The 23,407-nt window shown below is 44.5% G+C and overlaps 2 protein-coding genes across 2 annotated transcripts; one reads left to right on the top strand and one right to left on the bottom strand.

Moving 5' to 3' along the window:
* Positions 1-327: 327 nt before the first annotated feature.
* On the bottom strand, positions 328-1,307 carry LOC121594680 (protein FAM136A). Its single transcript, XM_041918236.1, has 3 exons — positions 1,055-1,307; positions 728-919; positions 328-645 (listed from the first exon to the last, which is right to left on the bottom strand). The coding sequence occupies exons 1-3, from the start codon at positions 1,139-1,141 to the stop codon at positions 496-498; spliced, it is 429 nt and encodes a 142-aa protein (XP_041774170.1). The 5' UTR covers positions 1,142-1,307; the 3' UTR covers positions 328-495.
* Positions 1,216-20,079, top strand: LOC121592350 (zinc finger protein 2-like). Its single transcript, XM_041913749.1, has 17 exons — positions 1,216-1,267; positions 2,845-2,915; positions 6,157-6,309; positions 7,231-7,369; positions 7,483-7,560; positions 7,789-7,872; positions 8,624-8,707; positions 8,997-9,080; positions 9,356-9,439; positions 10,139-10,222; positions 11,289-11,372; positions 11,509-11,592; positions 12,129-12,212; positions 12,666-12,749; positions 13,210-13,293; positions 14,399-14,609; positions 14,692-20,079. Exons 1-17 carry the CDS (start codon positions 1,216-1,218, stop codon positions 15,521-15,523), a joined length of 2,376 nt encoding a protein of 791 aa, XP_041769683.1. The 3' UTR covers positions 15,524-20,079.
* Positions 20,080-23,407: the final 3,328 nt, after the last annotated feature.

A 23,407-nucleotide genomic window follows, 5' to 3' on the forward strand; every position in this document is an offset into this window, starting at 1 on the left:
TCAATGCATTGGAAACGAGGTTTTCCACAACATGAGACAAGCTTTGTATGGAGTTTATAGTAATTTTAAAAACCTAATGAAGTACATTTATCATTTCAATCATTATTTCAATCTAGATTTTAACATATTGTTGAATTAGCGCCAGCAGCAAGGATTTTTACGGTTATTTGTTCGTGCTGTTTCGAATTGAAAAGTTATTTGATCGCGTAATACATGCTTCAGTCGGTCATTCCGAAGTAGGTTAGTCACCGTAGACTACCCAAAGCACCAATGCGGTTCAATATTAATCTTCTCAAAAGGCAATCAAATTATGTACAACAACTGAGCTACAGTCTTTGCACTTTATATCATCCATACAATTTTGTTCTCTGTACAAATGCTATCCAATACAGCTACCCCGAGCGACCCAGCTGCTTTACCGTTTAAATGCACAATTGTAATCTACTGCAGTTGGGTGTAGCTACAGATTCTTCCCTTTCAAGGGCCTCCCGTTTTCTACGATGATGATCTGCTCTGCAGAACCTTTCGCATGCTCGCGAACATATTTGGCAAGATGGCAACATGCTTGTCGACGCATTTAATCGCACACCGTTCAAACTCGGCAGTATACTTAGCAATATCGCCCTCGGACGGATTGGGTCCCATCTAAAAACAGTGGCGAAAGAAATATAACATTGAAAACGCCATTTGAGCTATATGAGAACGAATTTTCCGAATCCAATGTTACCTTGTCCTTAATCGTATCATTGCAATCCATTACACAACGCTGCAGGCGACTGTTGAACGAGTTGATCTCGGTTTCCACGTGCTGCTGGGCTCGCTGGGCAGGGACAGAGCACCGCTCGACGCACTGCTGCACCGTGTCCATGGAGGAAACGGAATCCTTACAGCATCGGGCAGCACAATCGTGCATATCGGCCTTAAAGCAGCATGAGAGAATTGAACCATTAGAAAAACCATAATAAAGAAAAAAAAACTCGCACGAAAGGGAAAGTCCCGAAGCACACCGGGAAGGATCTTCACCACGAGCAAGCGGCAACAATCGATACTTTACTTGCATTTTCCGCAGCACATTGCGGTCGAGATCGTCCAGCTGTTTGGTGATCTCCATTTCGATCCGCTGCTTCTGTTGTTCGATCATTTTTGTAGAGCTTGTGTGATGAAGTAACGAGGACTGCTATGCGCTATCAACAACTTTTTCCACTCCGCCAGAAGATGTCGATTCCGATAGCGCTGGGGCCGTTTGACGTTTGGGTTGCGTCACGATGTAAACAGGCGAAAAAGGGAACCGCACGAGGCTAGGAAAAATATGATTTTTTGAAAATAATGATCAACTTTATGTACATGATGGTTTACAAAAAATCACATGTACGTAGATAAGTATTTTTGAGCATGATTTTCGTAAAAAAAATATAATTTTTTCATTTGTCATCCAGGTTCACCACGTGGTGGGCAGCGTATTTCGCCTCTGACGTCACACGCATTGTTTCTTGTTTTATGAAGAAGAGTATTTCGTAAAATAGATAAATTTTTTAACGCATTCACGTTCCCCATACGCAAATAGCATAGATATAATAATGATACAAATAATAAGAAAAGAAATAAAAAATTATTTGTTGACGTCCGTTCGCCATGACAGCGGCGAATTTCCGATGACACGCACACAGACGTATGCCAAATGCCATCCCACCACCACATGCATAGCAGACAGGTTTTCAGCCAGCGGCACCAGCAGCAGCAGCAGCAGCAGCAACGACGGCGACGACGACGACCACCACCACGACGTTGCAAGCGAACCGTGAAGAAGAAAAGAAGCACTAGCACAGACAAGAGAGTGTGGCCGTGTCTCTCCGGTTTGTTCCTTCCTCGGTGTCTCGGTTTTAAGGGATTTTTCAGTTGTTCCCTGCCCCGGGGGCGGATGGTGAAAATTCCTCTTCCCTTCTCAATTCCTCCCCAAACACAGGTCGGATCGGGCCACCAAACGCGGCGTAGATATCGTGCACCTCCAAAGGCTCTCTGTGTGTGTCGCATAGCCGGCACTTCGCAAAGGAACACATACCCCCGGCAGCGGTGGCTGTGTGACGAGAGCGAGAAATACCACCACCACCACACTCAGTGGCCAAGGAACGACGATTAGGCACACTTTCCCAAAAAAAAAAAGAAAAGAAAACCGGTGATCTTCCCCTTCAAGAGTGTGTGGCACTAGCTGGTGCACTAGGAACAAAAGTGAGGACCAAACGAAACGGAAGCGTCAAAACTGCACCGGAAAGAGGGCTATTTCTTCTCCGCCCCCCTGTCCCGCACACCGCAAAGATAAGGGTTGCCATTTTTTCTGTAAAGATTAGTCCGCCGTAGAGCAACAATAGCAGCTGTTTGGTTAACCGTGGCGCAGGTGTGTACAACAGCCATACTAAGTCAGTGAAGTAGGCCTAGATTTAGATGCTCCGTGGTGCTTGAGAGCGTGCAGTGTGTGCGTGTGTGTGCGTGCGGTGGGAAAAGGACGCAACAGAGAAACGCACACACGCACAGCCCCCGATAGACCGACAGACGGACAGACAGACACACAGAGTGGTCGTGTACAGCATCAGCAGCAGCAGCGGCGTCGGCGGCGACAGCAGCAGCAGCAGCAGCAGCAGCGGCGGCTTCCGGATCAGCAGCGCTCTCTTGTGTCGCGTGTACGCGTGGAGCGCGGTTGTGTGGTGCGTCGCCTTACCGATCGAACGTGCTCCAGCAGCAGCAGCAGCAGCAGGGCCGTGTGCTCTCTCCGGTGTGTGTGGCCAACTTAGCAGCAGCTGTGATATATCTTCATCTCATCCCCCCCTTTCTGTGCGTGTCCTTGAGCAGCGGCCACCAACCTGGAGCAGTCACCGGAGCAGCAGCCGCTGCAGCAGGCCAAAACCATGTTCTACCCGCTGGTGAGTATAGTGGTTTTTAGGGGGAAGAGGGTTGGGAGGTCAGTGTGTGGATTCCTCGTGCTTTTTGGGGGAGACACGGTCGTCGTCGTCACATAGCAGCACCAGCAAATTTGGCGTGGTGAAAACATAACCCCATTTTTTTTTGTAACATCGCCTACTTATGGAAGGCACGGCGTGCTGAGGTTTGTCAATGGTGATGTTCATGGGAGACAGACAGAGGGGGTCCTCTTCTCCATGTTGCGTGTCGTCACTCATTCATCCGGTTCCGCCGTGCGTTTGTCGCGCGGTGCAATAGAGTTTGTGCGTGTGTGTGTTCCACAATGTGAAGCGCTTTGCGATTTGAATTTTTCATTCGCTTTCGCTGTCCCCCGCACGCACCCCATTTGCATCTCTCTATGCCTTTTGGCTCATGCACCACCCGGACCGACCGCGGTCACCTCCATCGCCGGGTGTGTGTGTGTGTGCGTGCCCTCGGTTTGGGACTGCTGCTGTCGCCGCCGGTCGCGATTACGACAGCAGACCAACCATCGGTATTCGGGCGCACGCGTGTGTATATACGTGTGTGTGTGTGTGCGTGTACGGTCGACGTCGGGCCGGCAAACGGCACTGCCACATAGAACCATGCTCCGGTATGCGTGAGTAGAGTCGCATAAAGTTGTGCACAGTTGCGGAAGCAAAAAAAAAAAGCGCGACGAGTGCACAGAAAATGTGGTTTCGCGAATTACAGTGCTGTAGGGGTAAACATGGGACACGGGAGGGATAGTGCAAATATTCCCCGAACTACAACTGCCGCTCTTTGTTGTAATTCTTAATTACAAACAGTATATTTATTGTGGCACACTCCCCCAATGATTGCATTGCAGCGCATTAACGTCAGCGAATCCGGCCACAATCGGGTGTCGCACTTGACGTGCACTGCACTGTAAATCGCGAACGACGTGCGAGCAACAGCGAGCGATTCCCCCCTGCACACACACAGACACACACACACACGCGCAGTAGATGACAGAAAAAATCCATCCACCCTTGCGCGAATTACGCTCTCGCTGTAAAAGTGTGTGCGGTGTGTGTGTGTGTGTGAGCCTACCTCCGTCTCTAGAGTGGTGTGTTGTGTGTGCTCTGTGTGCTGGGTGGAAAAAAATCGAAGCCTTCCCAACTTGCCATCGCCAAAATCATCAGCGCGTTGACCGTGTGGTGTCGTGTGGACTCCCGCAGCTCGTTGCGGACCAGCGGCTTCCGGCATTGCGGGCTGGCGTTTCTCGGTGTGTGCCACATCCCTGCGGAAGGTTCCTCTGCGTCCCGATTCGCACTAACTTTAGGTGTTGAGATTCACCCCCCCGCTCGCAAAATCCGTCGGTGCGCCCTTCATTACTAGCGACGACGGGGGAGGGCAGCAACAGTAGCGGCGGCAGCATTGGTGGTGTAGTGCGGTGGTGCACACCGGGTACACGGCAACCCTCGGTTTTCCAATCTTTTGTGCCCACTGGAGGAGAAGTAAGTCCTCCTCCCCGCAGGCCGGGGTGATGTGCGGTGTGTAGTGTGAAGCGGTGGTGGCTACTGATCCCCCCTCCCCACCCACTCCCACGGAAACACGGACTCGTTTTTTTTGGCAGCAGAAATTTTTTTTTGTTTCTTTTTGCTTTCCTTTATTTTCTACGAGCCATTTTAGTTTTCTGCTCTCGGGGTTTCCTTTTTACACCCCCCGGTTTTGTGTGTGTGTGTGTGTGCGCGCGTGCAAGGGAAGGGATGGACACTTGGGGAAGTGCGGTCCCGCGGTTCGCGAATTTTGGCAAATGTGATCGATTTCGGTGTGCTTGCTGCTCCACGGCCTGCTAGAGATCTTTTTTTTTGCGAAAAGGAAACAAAGAGGAACCACGGATGGAGAGCGAAAAGAGCGAGAGAGTGAGAGAGTAAGAGCGATAGTGAGCGAGAGCCTGGATTTCGACGTTTGCCAAAATTCGCGAACCGACACACACACACACACGCTCGTATCTCGCATGAAAAAATAATGGTAAATTGGGAAAGGGAAGTAAAGGTTGCAGAAAGGGGGGAGGGATCGTGAAGATTGATCTCCTCCCACCACCTCACGCTTTCCTTAGAGAAGGCGTTTTTTTTTGTGTGTGGCAAATTTTGTGCAAAAGAAAAGGGTCAAACAAGTAGCATAGCAACAGTAATAACGAAAAAAATGCTCCAGAAAAGCATGGACAAGTAGAAAAACACACTTTCTATGATATTTACAATCCGCCCTGTTCTAGGAAGTAAGAGATAGTGTTCTGTGGTTAAAGTAGGAAAACAGGAATGGAATCGTTCAATTGCTATGTTTCCACATTACAAGTCAATCAATTTTCAAATCTCAACCATAGATCCCTTGTGGTATACGCACGAACCCAAATGTGTTCCAAAACTCGTTTGCCGATGGCGGTCCCCAGTTGCGCCGGGATTGGTTAATTTTTGGACGATAAATTTATTATCATCTTCCCGTGGGTCTACGAGAGGGTTTCCTTTTTTCTATGGACGAGTTTCTATTGCATTCCAGTTACCCACGAACATAAATATAGTTGTGTTGCTGTACGCCTTTTACCACCTTCACCACACTTGGGCTGGCTGGCTGGCAAGTGGTGGAGGTCCCGAGAAGCACATCTCTCGCGAGCGTCTCGTATGTACGATGGCGAGAGCCACAAGTCATCCTTTTTTATATTTCTTCTCCCTTTTTGCCATTACCAAGCAATGGCCGCCTCCCTTCCCGGTCGACCAACCGAAAAGCCACCTCTTCGGACATGGTGACTCTTTACGGCCGGGTTCTAAATTGGTTGCTCTTGCCTCCTTCCCATCGAATCGTTCTTTTGCTTGCCTTCCATGCTTTCGCTTTCGTCACCCATTACACCTTTCGCTGGATAATCGTTGCTTCCCTCTCAGTGAGACCTTTTTTTTGTGCCCGTTGATCATTGCGGGAGTGCTGGAATCTTTCGAGGGTTCATTTTTCCCATTCCCTTTACCATCGCTGTACGTAAATATTATTTTAAGACAAAAACTTTTGAACTTGAATAAGTAAGAAAAAGACGTGTGGTAAACGTGTGTGTAACCCCGACCGCTCTTGTGCGGGGGCTTGTGCGGGTGTGTTTGGGTAAAGTGGCAGCTGATTTTTGTTATCAACTGTAACCGATTTACAGTTTATAAAATTCCTTCATTTTCGTTCTTTATTTCTTCTCACGCACTCGATCGTTTTTTTTTTTATTTCCAGCAAACCCAATTCGATGATGGTGTGATAGAGCTAACACGGTCGGAAATGCTCCAGCAGGATCATCTGGTTGACAATAAGCATTTTGTCGTGTCGCTATCCCTGGGCAATACGCTTATCAATCTCAACAAAATCAAGTGTCCACAGTGCCGGAAGGTAAGCTTACTTTTGAACGATATTTCTAAGTCCTGAATTCACGATTCACGGCAAGCGCTATTTGCGTGTCTCTCGAAACACACACTATCAGTGATGACAATTGCACACAGCATGGTCACAATTTGTACATTGATGACATGAGTTTGGTTCATTCTGAAGCGATAGTGTCGAGGAGTAGATGCGCATTTTCTCCCTTTCAAGCATGCATAATTCAGAAATGTATCATTCCCGCGAGTCTATTCCTTTCAAATGCTGCTAAAATGTTTCAGTATAGCATCTTCCAACGGGGTTTGAAATCCTTGAAATGATCATTACGATCTTCAAGATCACATCAGTAGGAGTAGAACGAGCAGGCTTGGAATGGAATTGAATTGTTGATGGTTTAAAACCGACACAAACCTAGAAAACAAGTTTCCTTGCTGTGACGGCATTCGCTTCTCACTGATCCTGCTCTATTCCTTGCTGTCTATTCGCTTGTTGAGTACCAGTAACCTTCTCCGATATGTAGAGAAAGAAAAACACATCATACACACAAACGCACAGGAAAAGGGATTTTAAAAATAACAAAACCTGTTCTTCCGACCATCCACTCTGTTTGCTTTTACACGATCGTTCATCGGTGTTTCTTGTGCGTATTGCCATCTTCGTTTGGGGATTCGCTGTTACAAGAACCTTCGAATCTGTGGAGCGTTTTCGATCGTTGCACGATCCCAAGCAAAAGCCTAGCTTCGTTAATCCTTTATGTGTTCGATCCCATCTTCTTAAGGTTAAGGGTGGCGTATGTTATTTCCTGTTGCATTGTGTGTGTGTGCCCTCATCACACCCACAGTAAAACTATGCTTTAATTGTGTGTGACGCATTTTTCTTTCCACTTTCATTTATTGATAGTTAATTAATACTACAACCTTTTCCATTTTGCAGCGTTTCGATACGATGGAGGAAATGGAACAGCACCGGACGAAGCATTTGACGGAGAACAAGTTCAAGTGCGAAATATGCAGCAAAGAATTTCCCAGCCATAGTTCCATGTGGAAGCACACCAAGGCACACACGGGCGAACGTAAGTATGAAGTAGGAAGGTATTTGAATGGTTCTTCTCGGAATGTGAAGAAAAAAAAATTCCGCTTACAAACTATAGTAAATTAATGATCTTTTTTTCTTCCGATCGCGCAGGTCCTTTCGTTTGTCAGATTTGTAACAAAGGCTTCACCCAACTGGCCAACCTGCAACGACATGATCTCGTCCACAATGGTAAGCGATATAGTAGGGGGATAGAAGATTCGGTTCACTCTCAACTCTCAACGTGTTCAGTATATTAGTATATGATGACAACTTATCACAGCACTTTCATACAACTTTGTGATGATCTGGTTTGGTTCATTCTGAAGCATTAATGTACTGAAGTTGCTGGTGGTTGTTGAATGTAGCATCAAATGTATTGTCCACACATTAATATCCATATTTTTTTTATCTTCACAGGACTAAAGCCGTTCAAGTGTCCCATCTGTGAAAAATGCTTTACCCAGCAAGCCAACATGCTGAAACATCAACTTCTGCATACCGGTAAGTTGAGATTTGCGATATGATAAGATGAATAAATCAGCTGTAGAACAACTATTGCGCGCGTACTTGCGATTGATAACTGATCCTTTTGCAATTAGCTGCAGAATGATTTGTGTTAACTCGTTTTTGGTTGTGGTTTTAGTGTACAGTCATTGCCGCTAAGTTTTGGAAAACTTTTAAGGGAAAAATTGAAGAAAACTGTTAAAATTTGGAGCCTTAGATACTACAATTGATAGGTTAGACATAGAAAAATAATACATTAGAGACCAAAATTCACATTTTATTGGCAAATATTGATGCAAACTGTCAGAAATTAGTGCTTTGGGAATGAAAATTAATTGCAACGACTCTAATCGAGATGTATAGTACCAAAGCATTTTATAGCATATTAATGTGCCTCATGCCCGGCTGGTCTCATGGTACAATCGTCAACTCGTACGCGCCTTATAGACGACATACATACCAGTCATGAGTTCAAGCCCCGTCTGAGAACATCGCGCATGTATGGATGACTATTTCAAACACACTATCATATGATGACAACCCTTCACAGCTTCATCATAATTTAATCATTGATGACCTATGTGTAATGTTTGGTTCATTCTGAAACGGATAGTGTGTAAGAAAGAGATCATTGCGCTTGTTTTTTCCCTTAATGCACTATTAAAGATGTTAAACACGCGCGTGTTGTAGTTGGCTGCCCCTGCCCTGTAATTGTTGCTAAAATGTTCTCTCTACCTATCAATTGCAGGTCTTAAGCCGTACAAATGTCCGGTGTGCGAGAAAGCTTTCTCGCAACATGCAAACATGGTCAAACATCAAATGCTTCATACAGGTTAGCCAATTGTTTTTCTACTTTTCTTTTTCCTTTGCTAACATTGTTATCCCTCTCTCCTGTATCGGGTCCATTCGATTAAGTAACAAAATTGATCGTAGTTTCGATGTTCGTAAAAAGTCGAATTTAAATTTTCATTTCAAACAATAGCTTTTATAAATACAGTTGTACAGTTGATAATAATGATTTTAATTGTCTCTTTTTTTCATCTCAAATGGGTACAATTCAACAACTATTTGCTGTCGTTGGCTTGATGGCTGAACATTCCGAACTGGCTGGCTGGCTGCAGGATTAAAGCCGTACAAGTGTCCCGTTTGCGAAAAGGCATTCACGCAACACGCCAACATGATTAAACATCAAATGTTACATACTGGTAAGTGTTGTTAATTGGCATTATAATTTCGGATTTGGAAGTGGATCAATTTTATCCCTTTTTTGTATGCATCTGTAAGCACTATAGTGATGATATCTTTTCACAGCACGGTCACAATTTAGCATTGATGACTATTGACGTTTGGTTCATACTGAAGACATAGTGCGCCATTACAAAAAAGAGGGATAAAATGTTTCTACTCTTTTATCGAAAGATCGTTCCCTTATGCAGAATGTTCCACTAACTGTCTGTTTTGTACTGATTTTTATTTTTAGGTCTCAAGCCATACAAATGTCCTGTTTGTGATAAAGCCTTTACGCAGCAGGCCAACATGGTGAAACATCAAATGTTGCACACCGGTAAGTTTCCGCGCAAAAAAGAAAAGAAAACCTTTGAATTTGTGCCGTTAAACTCATACCATCACTTGATAAGTTTGGTGTCTCCCAGCCCCCCCTCCCCCCTTTTCTTCCCCCATCATCATCCATATATCCTGCCTTGTCTATATTTTTGTTTTGTTTATCTAGTTTTCTTCATTATTTGTGCTGCCCAACTCTTTCTCTCTTTCTCTCTCTCTCTCTCTGTCTCAAATGAAGATTCGCAAAGTGTTGTGCGTGCCCCCCTTCACTCCCAACTTCTTCTTTAGTACCATTGATTGTTTCGTTTTGCGTGTTTTTGCATTATTCTTTCCTTCCTTTTACATGAATTTCTCATCACTGATCTCGTGGATATTTTCTCTTTTTTCTCTTTTCCGACCGCTTCGGCCGTATGTGCGCGCGCGCGTCTTCTCTTGCCCTCCGTCCGTCCTCTACGCCGACGCGGTTGATATACACGTGTGTGTTATCGCAATCAATGCGTGTGTGTGTGTATGAAAAATGCATTGCGATATACATACGCCCTACGTATATGCGTGCAACAAAACAAAACAAAAAACACAAACCCTTCTACGGTTTATCATCCAACGCATATCATCGCTCGATCGCTCGCTCGCTCGCTCATGCTTTACGGGTTGCGCGCCACCCAAATCACCGCGTCGCGATCAACTGTCACCAAACAAATAGGCCTTAAACCGTACAAATGTTCCACCTGTGGCAAGGCGTTCGCCCAGCAGGCCAACATGGTCAAACACGAGATGCTTCATACCGGTAATTCCATAGAGTGTTTTTACATCGATACTATAATGAAGCAGGAAGACGATGATGATGACGATACGCGAGAGATCGAAAGTGATTCATCGTCTTAACAACAACCAACCACACCCCCTTCTATTATACACTAGCATTATTATACTGAGCATACATTTAACAACATCACTGTTCACAACACTACATATTATTGAGTTGCGGTTTCTAGGTTTTCTTTTCAACATTTACTTGCTATCACGCTACTACTGGTGGCTGGTGTGTGTGTGTGTATGGTGCGTTAACGTACTTAGTGAGCGCCACCTTTACTAAATACGACATATAGAGCTAGCTTAGAGAAAGAAGGATTGTACACTCTGTGCAAACTATTTATGCATATTTTCTTTTTATACTATACGGTAGAATATTATTTTATCCATTTGTCAGATTATTTTCTCACTTTAAAGGGCGCAATGCTTTCCGGTTGGGCAAAGTCAGAATTCAGTTATTAGAAATGTAAATTGTTCTAACAGAAGAGAGACCCTTTCATAATTTCCACCAAGGAGAGAGAGAGAAAGAGATAGTATCAAAAGACAGTGTAGCGGAGGAGAAAGAAATATTATAGAAAATATTTGATCTTTGTTTCCTCGGGCCAAGAATAATAAATAGTTGGTAAATGCGTCTAACAAAAACCACCCACACTCTGTTGCCTTTGCAAATGTTAAGTCAATATCGCATTTGTGTTTCCTCTTCCGTATCGTGTACTCAATATATTATACATTGTAGCCGCGCGTTGACTGCGAGGGCTGCGTTGAGAAAAGACTGCTATCAAAAATCGAACTCACAGCTCATCGGTAACTTTCCTTTTTGCAAACTGCTGGGGGCCATCGCTTTGCTGTCGCAGGCGGGGCCGGCCACCGTGGTGGACACATTTGTTCTGTTTTTATCTGCAAACTCAAGAAACCTTACCCGCTTTTATTTTACACCATCCCCATCACTATCATCATCCATTAAGTTATCTATTTTAAAATTAGCATTAACACAAACACACCCAACTATAGCTATCACCGGTTTTCCTTTTGTTTTGCAGGTATTAAACCGTACAAGTGTCCCACCTGTGACAAAGCATTTGCCCAGCAAGCGAACATGATGAAGCATCAAATGTTGCACACGGGTAAGTGGTTTTAAGAACGTACAAGGAAAGGGATTTCTCTCTCCTTTCCTGGTTAATGCGTTCGTCTGCTTAGGCTTGGTTTTTTACTGTTGCCCCGTTCCTTATTCGATACATCATTTCCCTTTTCGCCCCCCAGGATTGAAGCCGTACAAGTGCGGCACGTGCGACAAAGCGTTTGCCCAGCAGGCCAATATGGTCAAGCATCAGATGCTGCATACCGGTAATGATCTGGATATTAATTGGAATCTTATTATCAAATTCAACCACATCCACTCCTCCCTTCCTTCCAACCGATTCCTTCCCCTTTCTCCGTACGCATGATGATGCTGCACATGAATAGTCACAATTATTGACCCCCGATTACCTTAAATTCCCCTTTACAATCAAAATGTGTGTTTTATCAAACTCCTCCTGAGCTCCTTTCTCCCCAGATGTTGTAGGGTTACTACTGCAATTACCACGTCCATAGCTTATTATTTATTTCGAGCTCAAACGAAAGAGTTTCAAACAGCACAGTTATCCATGGCAGTGTCGTCAGTCGCGTTAGCTTTGCTGTGATTATTGTTTTTTTTTCTAACTGCTTCCAATCGGTTTTCTTTCTTTCCAATATCAGTATGTACACCAAATGCAATAATTTCCATTCCTCTTCCTTACCCTTTGCTTGTTGTTACGTGAATGGTTTTCTTCATGCAATGCAAAAGAGTGCAAATCAATGATCAACACCTGCCCTCTCTCCTCCTTCTCTCGTCTCATTAGGTTTAAAACCGTACAAATGCAATACCTGTGGCAAGGCATTCGCCCAGCAGGCCAACATGGTCAAACACGAGATGCTTCATACCGGTAATACACACATTTTTTTCTTCATCTTATAATACCCCCACCACCACCCCTTTATTCTTCCTTTACATTTTCGTCCCTATGCGCTGGTGCCGTCGGGTTGCGCGCGCACACGTGCGTTATGCTTGCGCGCGCGCGCTGCCGTGTTGCTCTCTCTTTGCCAGCACTGCACAGCTCGCCAAGAAAACGCAACTTAGAGTAGCGGCAGCAGCAGCAGCTCCGTTTTTGTTTTGTTCCTGCCAAACCGTGTTTCAATTCCGTCTTGATATCCCTCTCTCCCCACTCCCGGTGTTGTTGTCGTTGTTGTGATGTTTCATTACCAATTTCTTTCTTCATTGTTCTTTCGTTCTATGATCGATCGTGCCACGTGCGCGGATCCTTTTTGCTTCCGAAACGTAAACGAAAACAATCACTTCAACTGCGCTCGCGCTTCTAATGGCTGTGTGTGCCGTCCAGGAATAAAGCCATACAAATGCTCGGTTTGTGATAAAGCCTTTGCCCAGCAGGCCAACATGGTCAAACATCAGATGCTCCACAGCGGTAATACACATTCTCTCTCTCGCTCGCTCTCTATTTGTTTTGTTTAGTTCGATTTCTAACAATTATTATATCCCTTCCGTCATCCCCCTTATTTTTGTTATCTTATCATACGTGCTATGTATCACCCTCAATGCTCCCTCCCTTGCCATTTTGTGTCCCACGGTGTGCACCACCATAACCCAAATCCCACTTAGTGTGTCCTCTTCCCCGCCCTGTCCTTTGTTTGTTATTGTTAATGTGTAGCATTTTGCGTTGTTGTGGTGCTGCCGGTTGGTCCAATGCATGCATTGCATGGACCAAAGGCATGATGGGGCACAGTTAGAAAAAGAACTAATTCAACTAAGAATGCAACTGATATTGAGATCGTTTGTTTTAATTTGCTATTTTGTATTTCTCGGTCAATGTGGCGTGTATCTCGGATAAATGGCGCTATCTGTCTGCTCGCGGACGTTCGGAACAGGAATCAAACCATACAAATGTCCTACCTGCGACAAAGCATTTGCCCAGCAGGCGAACATGGTGAAGCATCAGATGCTCCATACGGGTAAAACCTATATTCCCTCCTTCTTTTTCATTATTCGCATCAGCGTAATATGTTGCATTTAGTTAGCTTAGCTTAGAGTAAAACTAACAAAATAAACCAAAAGCACCCTTTCAGTATATTTGATTACAACAAGCCATTGATATAATTGTCAAAATTGTTGATGCTCGTTCGTTTAAATCCTTTTTTAAATGTAGAATAGCGCTTACAAGGGGTTTCCAAGTCAGTTTCGAATGTAAATGTTGTTACTCCACATCAATCTGATATTTCATTTCCATCATCATAATTTTTAATTTTCTTCAGCATGATTTTCAACACGCCTTAAGCTGGATTGAGCTTGACAGTTCTTTGGGATGTGTTGAAAATGATGTGAAAAAGCTAAAATTTCATTACAAGGTTTTCTAAGTCACTGTCGAATGTAAACATTGTTATTCACCTCGTGCAAAATGTTATTCCACATTGATCTGACATTTCATTTCCATCATAATAATTTTTAAATCCGTCAGCATGATTTTCAACACGACTGAAGCTGGATTGCGTTTGACAGTCCTTTGCTATATGTTCAAAATCTTGTTTTGAAACTGAAATTTTATATTGAATCAAATACACCATTTGACAGCTGTTGAAAAACATCTTAGGGGCGGTGAATAATTGTGTGCACTTTCTGTGACATGCACATTGTGTCATGCACACAAGTAACTTGCAAAACTCTGTAAAATTTCAATTCCTCCATATGATTTTCAACACATCACAACTGTCATATGTTGCATTTGCATCACAATAAAATTTCAATTCCTCCATATGATTTTCAACACATAACAAAGAACTGTCAAAATCAATCCAGCTTGCGAAGTGTTGAAAATCATGTGGAAGAATTGAACAATTATTGTGCTGCAAACACAACATTTGACAGCTGTTGAAAAAAATCTCGCAAGCAGTGAAAAATGTTGTTGACGTTGGAAATTGACACGGAAAACCTTGTACCAGCGCAGTTTGTTTAAATTTCACACATTTTGTTACAATACTTGGCCTAGCATATACTATGAATTCAAATCCAATTACAATGGTCTTTCCCCTTTTGTTTCCTGCCCCCCTCCCCGCAATTCAGGAGAGAAACCATTCAAATGCAAAAGCTGTGATAAGGCTTTCTCACAAAACGCCAATCTGAAAAAGCACGAAATGGTACATCTCGGCATACGGCCCCACACCTGCCCGCTGTGCACGAAGTCCTACTCGCAGTATTCGAACCTGAAGAAGCATTTGCTGAGCCACCAGAAGCAGGCGATCAAGCAGGAGCAACAGAACGGTCAGGTGATGGCGTAAGTGTTGTGCCGCTTCGGCTTTGTCCGTTAACAAACAGGCAAGATTGAATCAATATGTCTCCGCTGTCTATCTCCCCAGTATCCTCTACAGCTGCCAGACGTGCAAGATGCAGTTTGAGGATATCATCGAGTTCGAGCGCCACACCAGACGGTGCGGCATCAGCACCGTGCAGCAGCACAGCGTGAAGCTGGAAAACATCAAGAGCGAGGTGGATATCGATGGCAGCTCCAACTCGGGCATGCAGCAACAGCAGCAGCAGCACATTATTACCACCTCCAATGCCACGAATGGCAACGGGATCAGCGTCAGCCAATCGCAACCGCCGACCCCGATGCACATTCCGTCGGCCATCCTTACCTCCGTCATCTCGTCGTCGGTCGGCTCGAACGTGACCGCGCACAATCTGGTGTCGGCCCACTCGCACCACGGCGGCCATGTGACGACCAACGGGGGCCTCCTGACCGGCGGCATTCCCACCGGCCATCCGCACGCCCAGCAGCAGCACACCCCACCCGGTGTGGGCGGGCTTCCCCAGCAGCATCCTTCCGCTCACGCCCAACAGCAGCAGCAGCAGCAGCAGCAACAAGCCCATCAGCAGCAGCAGCAAGCTCATCAACAGCAGCAACAGCAGCAGCAGCAGCAACTGTCACCGCTCAGCAGCCACCAGCAGCATCTGGTGCTGCAGCAGCAGCACAACCTGCCCATCCATCTGCAGCAGCAGCTGTCCCACCATCTGATCAGCAGCCATCTGCCCCACCCGCAGGACCACGGCGGAGCGAACGGTGGCGGCGATCTGCACCATCAGGTGAACTTCCACCATCCGCACATCTCCCACCTGCCGAACATATCGCACAAGATCCTGTCGCCGCTGTTCCACATTCCGCCGTTCAACAACAACCACAGCACATAATGGAACGCTTGCAAGGGACCGGCGCTGCGGCCGCCGCCGGGCACGGTTGTCGTCGATCCGGCGGCAATCGGTCCGGCGCCGGCCGGCGTGGTGTCCCTTCTGCCGAATGCGGCGGCCTGCCTTCCATCCACCTCCGCCTCCCCGATGGTGCTGCCGTTCGTCGTGAAGGCGGAAAAGCCGGACGAGGAAATTGGAGGTGTGTAGGATAGGATGGAGGAACTGTATAGTACCCGCGGGTAAGTAAGTAGTCGGTCACGGTGCACTTCCCCAAACACCACTGTCTGTCTTTGTGTGTGCGATAGAGAGTGTGGGGGTAAAAGGGATGGAGAAGAAAGCAACAAAACAACACCCAGTCAGGAACATGGGATGCGAACGAACTCTCAGTCAAACACACGCGAGAGAGGAGCAAACGGGGATGAGCAGCAAAATGGCAGTTTTCATGTGGAGAGCGGGACTCGATGCGAACGAACACGGTTCTCTTAAATACTCAGGAGGAAATTAAGGAGGGACAATCTGTAAAAAAAAAAACACACACACACACACACGGCGGTAAAAAAAGCAAAGCAAATGAAGGTGCAGGATAGTGCTTCGCTCCACCCTCCCTCTCTTACTTTCCAAAAGTCCCATATTCTGTGGGATTTTTATTTTCGCGGTGGAACATCGGTTATTGTGCTGTTTTCCTTTTTCTTATATTTTTATAACATCGTTAGGAATTAGTACACACACACACATACACACACAAACACACAAACACAGCAAGTTTACCATATTGTTCTTGGTAATGATTTTAAGAAGCGATTGTTTGCGGACAAACGATATATCCTTTTTAGTAAGGACAACGTTGTAGTGTTAGGAAGTGTGTGTGTGTGTGTTAGAGAGGTGCAATTAAGAGGTGAAGAATGAAGTCCAGCAGCAGCTACACCCTCATTTAGAGAGAGAGAAAGAATGTGCTTTTGTGAAATGTATATGCATAGTATGCGCACAGTCATCCCATGGAACTACACACACACACACATACAGATATATATATTAGAGCTAACGTAGTATCGTGTACTTGTAAAGTTATATCTTACACCGTTGTGTGTGTACGTAGCAACGTGTGCCGGGTTCGAATGTCGAAAATGTGTATATTTTTAAACATGCTTTATGTAAAACAAACAAACAAACACAGCAGGGACATGTGTTGTGGGGGGCAGTGCGTGCAGCAATAGCGCGCTTATCCTTTATCTCTCTGCACAAACGTGCTCCGTAAAGACACACACAGACACACTTTGAGTGAAGGACAGAGTGAAGGGACTGTGAAATTAATGACACACAATGTAGATTGTAGGTTTTGTTTTACGTCATTAGACGCGCGTGTAACAACAGTGATAAAAAAAAACAAATGTTGCGAACAGGAATAGTGAGGAGACGTGTATGTATTATTGCAAACAAACAAAAAAAACGCAAAGACTGCACACAAGCATGAGCAGGGGAGGAGGACAGGAAAGTGGGGAGCACTACACTGAGAGAGAAAAACAGGGGAAAAAGAGACGAAAAATTAATGGGTGATAGAACTGCAAACGGTTCGAGTCCACGGGCGGCCGGTATAGAGAGAGTGTGTACGGGAAGAAGGCAAGGGGTAGACAGCTCGCCAGCGCGATCCGTTGAATGTGTGTGTGCCACAGTTAAATTTTAAACCATTATTGTTTGCCTGGTTCGTTCTCGTTGTAAGGCATCGTTTCTATCCCAGAGGGCGGCTGCCTGTGTCGTATGGTTTTTGGGTTGAATTTTCATTTGGATTGTGAAGAGCGGGCAGGGTGTCAACACAGTCAAAGCAAAAATATGGGCAGAGAGTAAGCTGCAAGAGAAGTGTATAGGTCGCGAAGCAAACCGTTGTGATATATATTACCATATTAAATGTGAAAACAGAGATGTGTTTTACCACCTTTCCTTTTTATACAAGAAGAGTGCGCGCTCGGCCTGGCCTGTCGTCTCCCCAATCTCCTGTTTGTGTTTGTATACTACCGGTCAGCCAGTTACGCTACCTTACCTTTACCCCCGCTATATCCCCTGATTTCGATTGTCGATTCGTTTAGGAGCCCAGGGGGCACACGGGGAACAATGGGGTGGAGATTGAGTTTTTTTTAAGTATCCATCAGTTGTGTATGGTGTGAAGAGCGTAATATGAGGAAAATGCGGACAGGAGACACTACTGCTACTAGCTCGAAAAGGAAGACTTAATACAAGAAAGTGATGTGTGATAACAAATATTTGGCTAAGGAAGGGCAAAATTTCATTTTTAGTCATCGATAGGCGAGCAGTGCAGATTCGAGGATCGTGTGGGAATGCCAATTTTGTAAGCTTTTTTAAAATCGAAAGAGAGGGAGGGACATTAACACTAGCTAACGTTTATGTTTAGAAGGGAGGAATATGCTTTTTGCCATGTGCTTTCTCATGCTTATTTCTCTTTGTTTTTGAAGGGGGAGCTGTTTCGTGCTGCCAGAAGAAAGCTAATAGAGAAGGAAGAGATAGCGACACATTCAATGCCTCGTTTTTTTTTTATTATCATCATCCTCGCCGCGTTAGAAAAGGCTAAACGTGTCCTCAACGATAATTCTAGTCTCTGCTCATTTGAACAAGGAACACACACACACACAAGGTTTGCGGTTTCCTTGTTTGTTTGTTTTTTTAGTACGACAACAACACCTTTTCTCTTATACTGGATCATGTTTTTGTTTCGAGACTGCATTGCACGGTGGTGTGTGAGTGTGTGTGTGTGTGTGGTAGAACCGAGACACTCACTGCATAGGATCATCGTATTGTCCTAAAATAATTAGTCGTTAGTATAGAGAGAGAGAGAGAAACACACCTCCTCAGCTAAGGCAAAGTGTAAACAAGCAGCAAGCACGTCCGTAGGCGATAGAAACGTATGTGTGTGTGTTTAGTAAACCCTTAAAACACAGTGCGCAATCTTGCAACATACACACATACACACTTACATTACAAACAAGCGAACATGGTTAGTCGAATACTGTATAATTAGTGGAAGAAACCTCACTCAGGAGAGCGACACAAGTTAGTGTTTTGTACGGGAAGGAAGGATAGCTCACTTTCCACTAAGAAAACTTGTGGCGCCGTAAAGCAAAGCGTTAAGAATGATAATGTCCCCAATGAAGAGGAGGGGGAAGCAATAGAATGTAGAATATATAGTGCGTTGGCAGCATTACAACAGCGGCTTTGGGCATGATGGGAGTGTTCGCAGTGGTGATCATGATCGCACACATCACTACAGGATCCTCAGTTGCTCTAGCGATCAAATTGCTTGGTGCAGGCGTGTGTGTGTTTGTTTTGCCCATTTTAGTACCGGGGGTGGCTGTGTGTGTGTGGCTTCCATTTTTGTTTGTAATTATGTTTCTTGTTTCTGCTTGTTGCTGCGCGATCTACTTGATCAACACTTGTCGCATGTCTTCCAATAGATTTCGATCGTATGATCCTTTTCTTTACATACACACACACACACACACACACACACACACACACACACACACACACACACCCACACACAACTTGGGACTGTGATATTCGAATGGAAATCTCCAATGTAATGCCACACCACACGACACACACAAACAACAAACGCCAACTTGCGAGGGAGAGACACACCATCGATGCTTTTTTTTGGACAACCTTCGTTTGCCTTATATCAGATTCTATTTGGTCCAGTACCCTCCAAGATTCTGGGGGGGACATTACTTCAGCAGTATGAAATACTGAACTCTATTGTGTCTTAATTTCTTCAACTGCAAACGTGCATCGGTCTTGCATTTGGACGGTGTTTTTTTCAATTGGAACACACACACCCATCCCTCTATACATAGTTGTGTTATACCAGAGGGGGGGGGGGGGGGGAGGTGTATAGGACATTGGAACAAAGTTCTTGAGCACTGGAAACGACTTTTGCAAACTACTACAAACACGAAAAGCCGAGGGCGCACTGCAGCACTGCTACAACTGCACATACTACACACTGCACGCAGGGCAGCTAAAATGTAAAAAAAAAAATGCATAACGCTTGAATGGTGTCATAAAGAAGTCGCATTAGATCTCCACCATCACACTAAGGGTCCGCAAAGCTCGACCAATAGATGTTGGGAGCGGGACAGTAACGGGCGGGGAATCGTTTTGGTGTGCCGTACTTTCGACGCAACTAAAAACCTCATTAAAATGTGTAATGCATATGGAAAGCAAATGGTGTGGTGTGTATTTTTATGCGTGGTGCGAATTCTAAGAATTTAGGGCGAGAATAGTATGGGAAGAAGAGAGAGAGAGAGGTGTCGTTTGTTTGATTCATTCGAAGAAGATCATACAACCGGTTTTAAGGAAACGCACACACACACACATTCCTTACACCATTTATAGAAGGTAAAATAGATGTTGTGTTTAGTAGCTGTTAGAAAGTAACCAACAAAATGCAACAAACAAGAAACACACACGTGTGTAGCAAGAGAGTAGCGCGCGAGAGTAGAGGGGTGGTGCGTCTTGGAAGGTAGATCTTAATCAAAAGTAGTTTTTAACAAGAGAGAACGGAACGACAAAAAGAAAGCACGCAAAACATTATTATGATCTTCAAAATTATGCCCGTGTGTGTGTGTGGGTGTGTAGATATTCAAAACACAGACACTGCGCTACCGAAGGAGAGGAATTCATTGATAGTAGATTGCTTGCTTTCCCTCTTCCTCACCAACTAATTGGTTGCAGATGCTTAACCTCCATCCTCCCTCCCCTGCATATAGCCCCTCCCTTTAGAATGGTATTGGTAGAAAACATAATATTGCAAGCTATAGCCAACACACACACACACACACACACACACACACACACACACACACACACACACACACACACACACACAAGCAAACATTATTAAAAGTAGGTTGAAAAATAGCGCAAAACAAAGCATCTGAAAAATGACAAAAAAGAAAAAAAAACATAAATCAGTCTTAGAAGAAGGATATGATAAGAGGCAACACAGGTCGTGTAATAAACAATAGAGAAAGCTCTGTTCAAAACAGAGTGTAAGCCAGAGGCCAGAAAACAAAAAGAAAACACTTTAAACAAATCTAATTCATAAGGACAAAGGAAGAGAGAGAGAAAACCATTAGCTATGATACAGAGAAGAGAAGGAGAAAAAAGGAACGTTTTTAAAACAATAATAATGTAAAACAACAAGCAAACACACACACGCAAACATAGAAAAAGAATGTAGAAATGATGTGTTACACACAAAGCAGAAAATAAGAATCATTACATTGCAAATAGAAGCAGCAACAAAAAGAATGCAAAAAAAGAAAAGTAGATACAAACCAGTAGTGTAAAACAAAAGAAACAAAAAGAGAGCGCAAGCGCAGCATACATGTGAGAAATAAGATGAAGAAAAAAAGAAGCAAAATCCCAAGCACACACAACCAGAGCCTACTACTACAACACTACCTACACAACAGTGGGGATTGGTTAAAAAGGGGAGAGATTGAGTTTTTAAGCAAAAGAAGAAACAAAGTGTGCGTGTTGGTTGTCCCCATTTGAAGTACTAGAAGAAGGACGTTGTGTCAAAGGAAGTGTGCGATGGAGCGTGTGATGACAGAGTGAGGTCAGTTTGTGGCCTGCGTCAGGGAGGAAAAGAAGCAGCTAATAAAGGAAGGTGATAATATGTCCGTAAGACAGACGAGAACGCAGGGAGGAACCGCGAGTGGTGGTTGAGTGTGTTTTAAAAAAGCATCAAAACCCATTGTACAGAGAGAGAGAGAGAGAGAGAGAGAGAGAGAGAGAGAGAGAGAGAGAGAGTGAGGGAGAGAGAGAGAGAGTGAGGGAGAGAAAGGATGCGCGCAGATTAAGAGGCCAACACGGGAGGACGATTGTTACGATTATTGCTGGGAGGAGGAAAGAGTGGCACAATGTTATGTAGGAGTGTGGAAGAGAAGATGAATTAACATGAAAAAGTTACTAAAGTGAAAGCGAAACGCACACACACATACACACTGGTAGCTGAAGAAGGATGTGAAAGTGATGAAGGAAGGAAGGAAAACAACCGCAGAAGCGCGCAAATGTGTGTTTTGTAATCATTTTCTTAAGAAAGGGAGCCGCATGTTGTTACACTGTGCCTGTTTTTTGTCCTATACCCCCCATCCTCGCGCTCCTCTTAATTCCCCCACCACCCACTCATCCACCTTCAATGTGGTTGTGTGTGTGTGCGGTTTAGTTACGGTTAAGTTTGTGACTTATTAACTACTACTATTATCCTTATTGGAGGACTTTTGTGCGCCGAGAGTGAAAGAGAGAAAGGGAAAGGGAGAGCTGGTTCCAAGTTGTTGCATGAGTCATCGTTTCGTTTAATGATTTATAATTGCGATAAGGGAATGTTAGGAACACGAGTCCCACGGTGTGTTGTAGAGGGAGAAAAAGAGAGAAAGCTATGTTATCCCCTCCCGCTCTCTTGTGTTTAAAGGCACACAGTTGTATCATTCAATTAGTAGTGACTCTTCCCTCTTCCCCGTGTTCTTGTTTGATGTATTTCATTGGAAGAAGAATTATTCGTACACACACGGTTTTGAACTCTCTCACTCTTTGTCCCTCGCCTATCATATGTATATGAGAATAAAAAAAATGATTTCGATCCCGTTTTTAACGTTGACGAAAAATGACACAGAAGAAAAGGCGCGCGCGCAGCAAAACAGATTTCAGTGAACGTGCGTGCATTTTTCTTTTTCTTTTCTTTTCAATTGCGCCGGGGAGACAGTGAGAGAGAGAGAGAGAGTGAAAATGAGAGAGCTGTAGTAACACAAACAAAAAGATAACACTATTGCTACTACTACTTTTTTTTAGTACGCTGAAAGAGCTGTGTGTGAGGGGGGATAAGAAGAGAGGAGCCACGTGGCGGTTGAACAGCGGTGCGCCTTCCTACTACTACTACTACTATTATTATTATTACGATTATTATGAGTTAGCAGTTACACACATTTATGAGATGATTTTTTTTTGTATAAAGACACAACAACACAACAACCCAATCAGTAAAATAAAAAGAAAACAATATCTAATTAGTGTGCAACGCTGGTTTAAGAAAAGAGAAAGAGAGAAATTTAACAGAAACGCTCGTAGAGAGAGCGCTGTGCATGTGCTGTAATGTGGAGCTAAGGAATGTAAGATGTTTTCCGAATCCCATTTTAACCCGTTAAAATCCTTTTAACAAGCCCGTTCCGGCATCTTTCAGCATCTTTACACTATTAGACAACAATCAGACCATCGAGAGAAAGCCGGAAAGTTCGGAATCGCCAATGGCCCTGAGCGAGTAAAAACTCTAAAGGATATGCTGAAAGTGAAAACGGAAGGGAAATGTCGCTACTTCGATGCGTTCATTTGACCCGTGAGATCGATGCAACCGGCCAAAAACAGTGAAATATAGTACCTGAGAAACGTGGCAACAAACAACATATCGGGGAGATGCGTTGTCTGTGCGTCTCGCTCGGTATCACAGCCTCATACGGCAGGTAAGCAGTACAACTGCTGCTACCTAGTACGTACGTTATCGAACACAACTATTCGGTTCAGTTCGTTAAACATCGGGGGTGGACGCCGGAACGTGTACATGTTTTTTATGATGACTTCGGCTGTTTTGGACCTCACGTGTGGGCGCTCGAGTCCAACATTCGCCTCCTGCGTCCCATCGACATTTTCTGCACCAACATATGATGCAAAAGCTCTCTACTCCAACAAGCTTTGTCACGAAAACTGAAGAGAGGAATGGTTAAAAATCAAAGGTAGATCTTAAAACATGTCTTACACGCCATGGAGGAGAAAATGCCGGAAATTATCTCACTTAATTATTTTTCCTACTGTCTGCCGAAA

The sequence above is a fragment of the Anopheles merus genome, chromosome 2L, assembly GCF_017562075.2.
Source record: "Anopheles merus strain MAF chromosome 2L, AmerM5.1, whole genome shotgun sequence".
NCBI lineage: Eukaryota > Metazoa > Arthropoda > Insecta > Diptera > Culicidae > Anopheles > Anopheles merus.

What these genes read in the sequence shown, in the direction of transcription:
- LOC121592350 (XM_041913749.1), top strand. Translation starts at nt 1,216, where the DNA reads ATGTCGATTCCGATAGCGCTGGGGCCGTTTGACGTTTGGGTTGCGTCA. An exon ending in GCATCAAATGTTGCACACGG is followed by an intron (nt 11,373 to 11,508) that starts GTAAGTGGTTTT and finishes TTCGCCCCCCAG; the next exon opens with GATTGAAGCCGTACAAGTGC. An exon ending in GCATCAGATGCTGCATACCG is followed by an intron (nt 11,593 to 12,128) that starts GTAATGATCTGG and finishes TCGTCTCATTAG; the next exon opens with GTTTAAAACCGTACAAATGC.
- LOC121594680 (XM_041918236.1), bottom strand. Translation starts at nt 1,141, where the DNA reads ATGATCGAACAACAGAAGCAGCGGATCGAAATGGAGATCACCAAACAG. An exon ending in ATGTGCTGCGGAAAATGCAA is followed by an intron (nt 920 to 1,054) that starts GTAAAGTATCGA and finishes TGCTGCTTTAAG; the next exon opens with GCCGATATGCACGATTGTGC. An exon ending in ATGATACGATTAAGGACAAG is followed by an intron (nt 646 to 727) that starts GTAACATTGGAT and finishes CACTGTTTTTAG; the next exon opens with ATGGGACCCAATCCGTCCGA.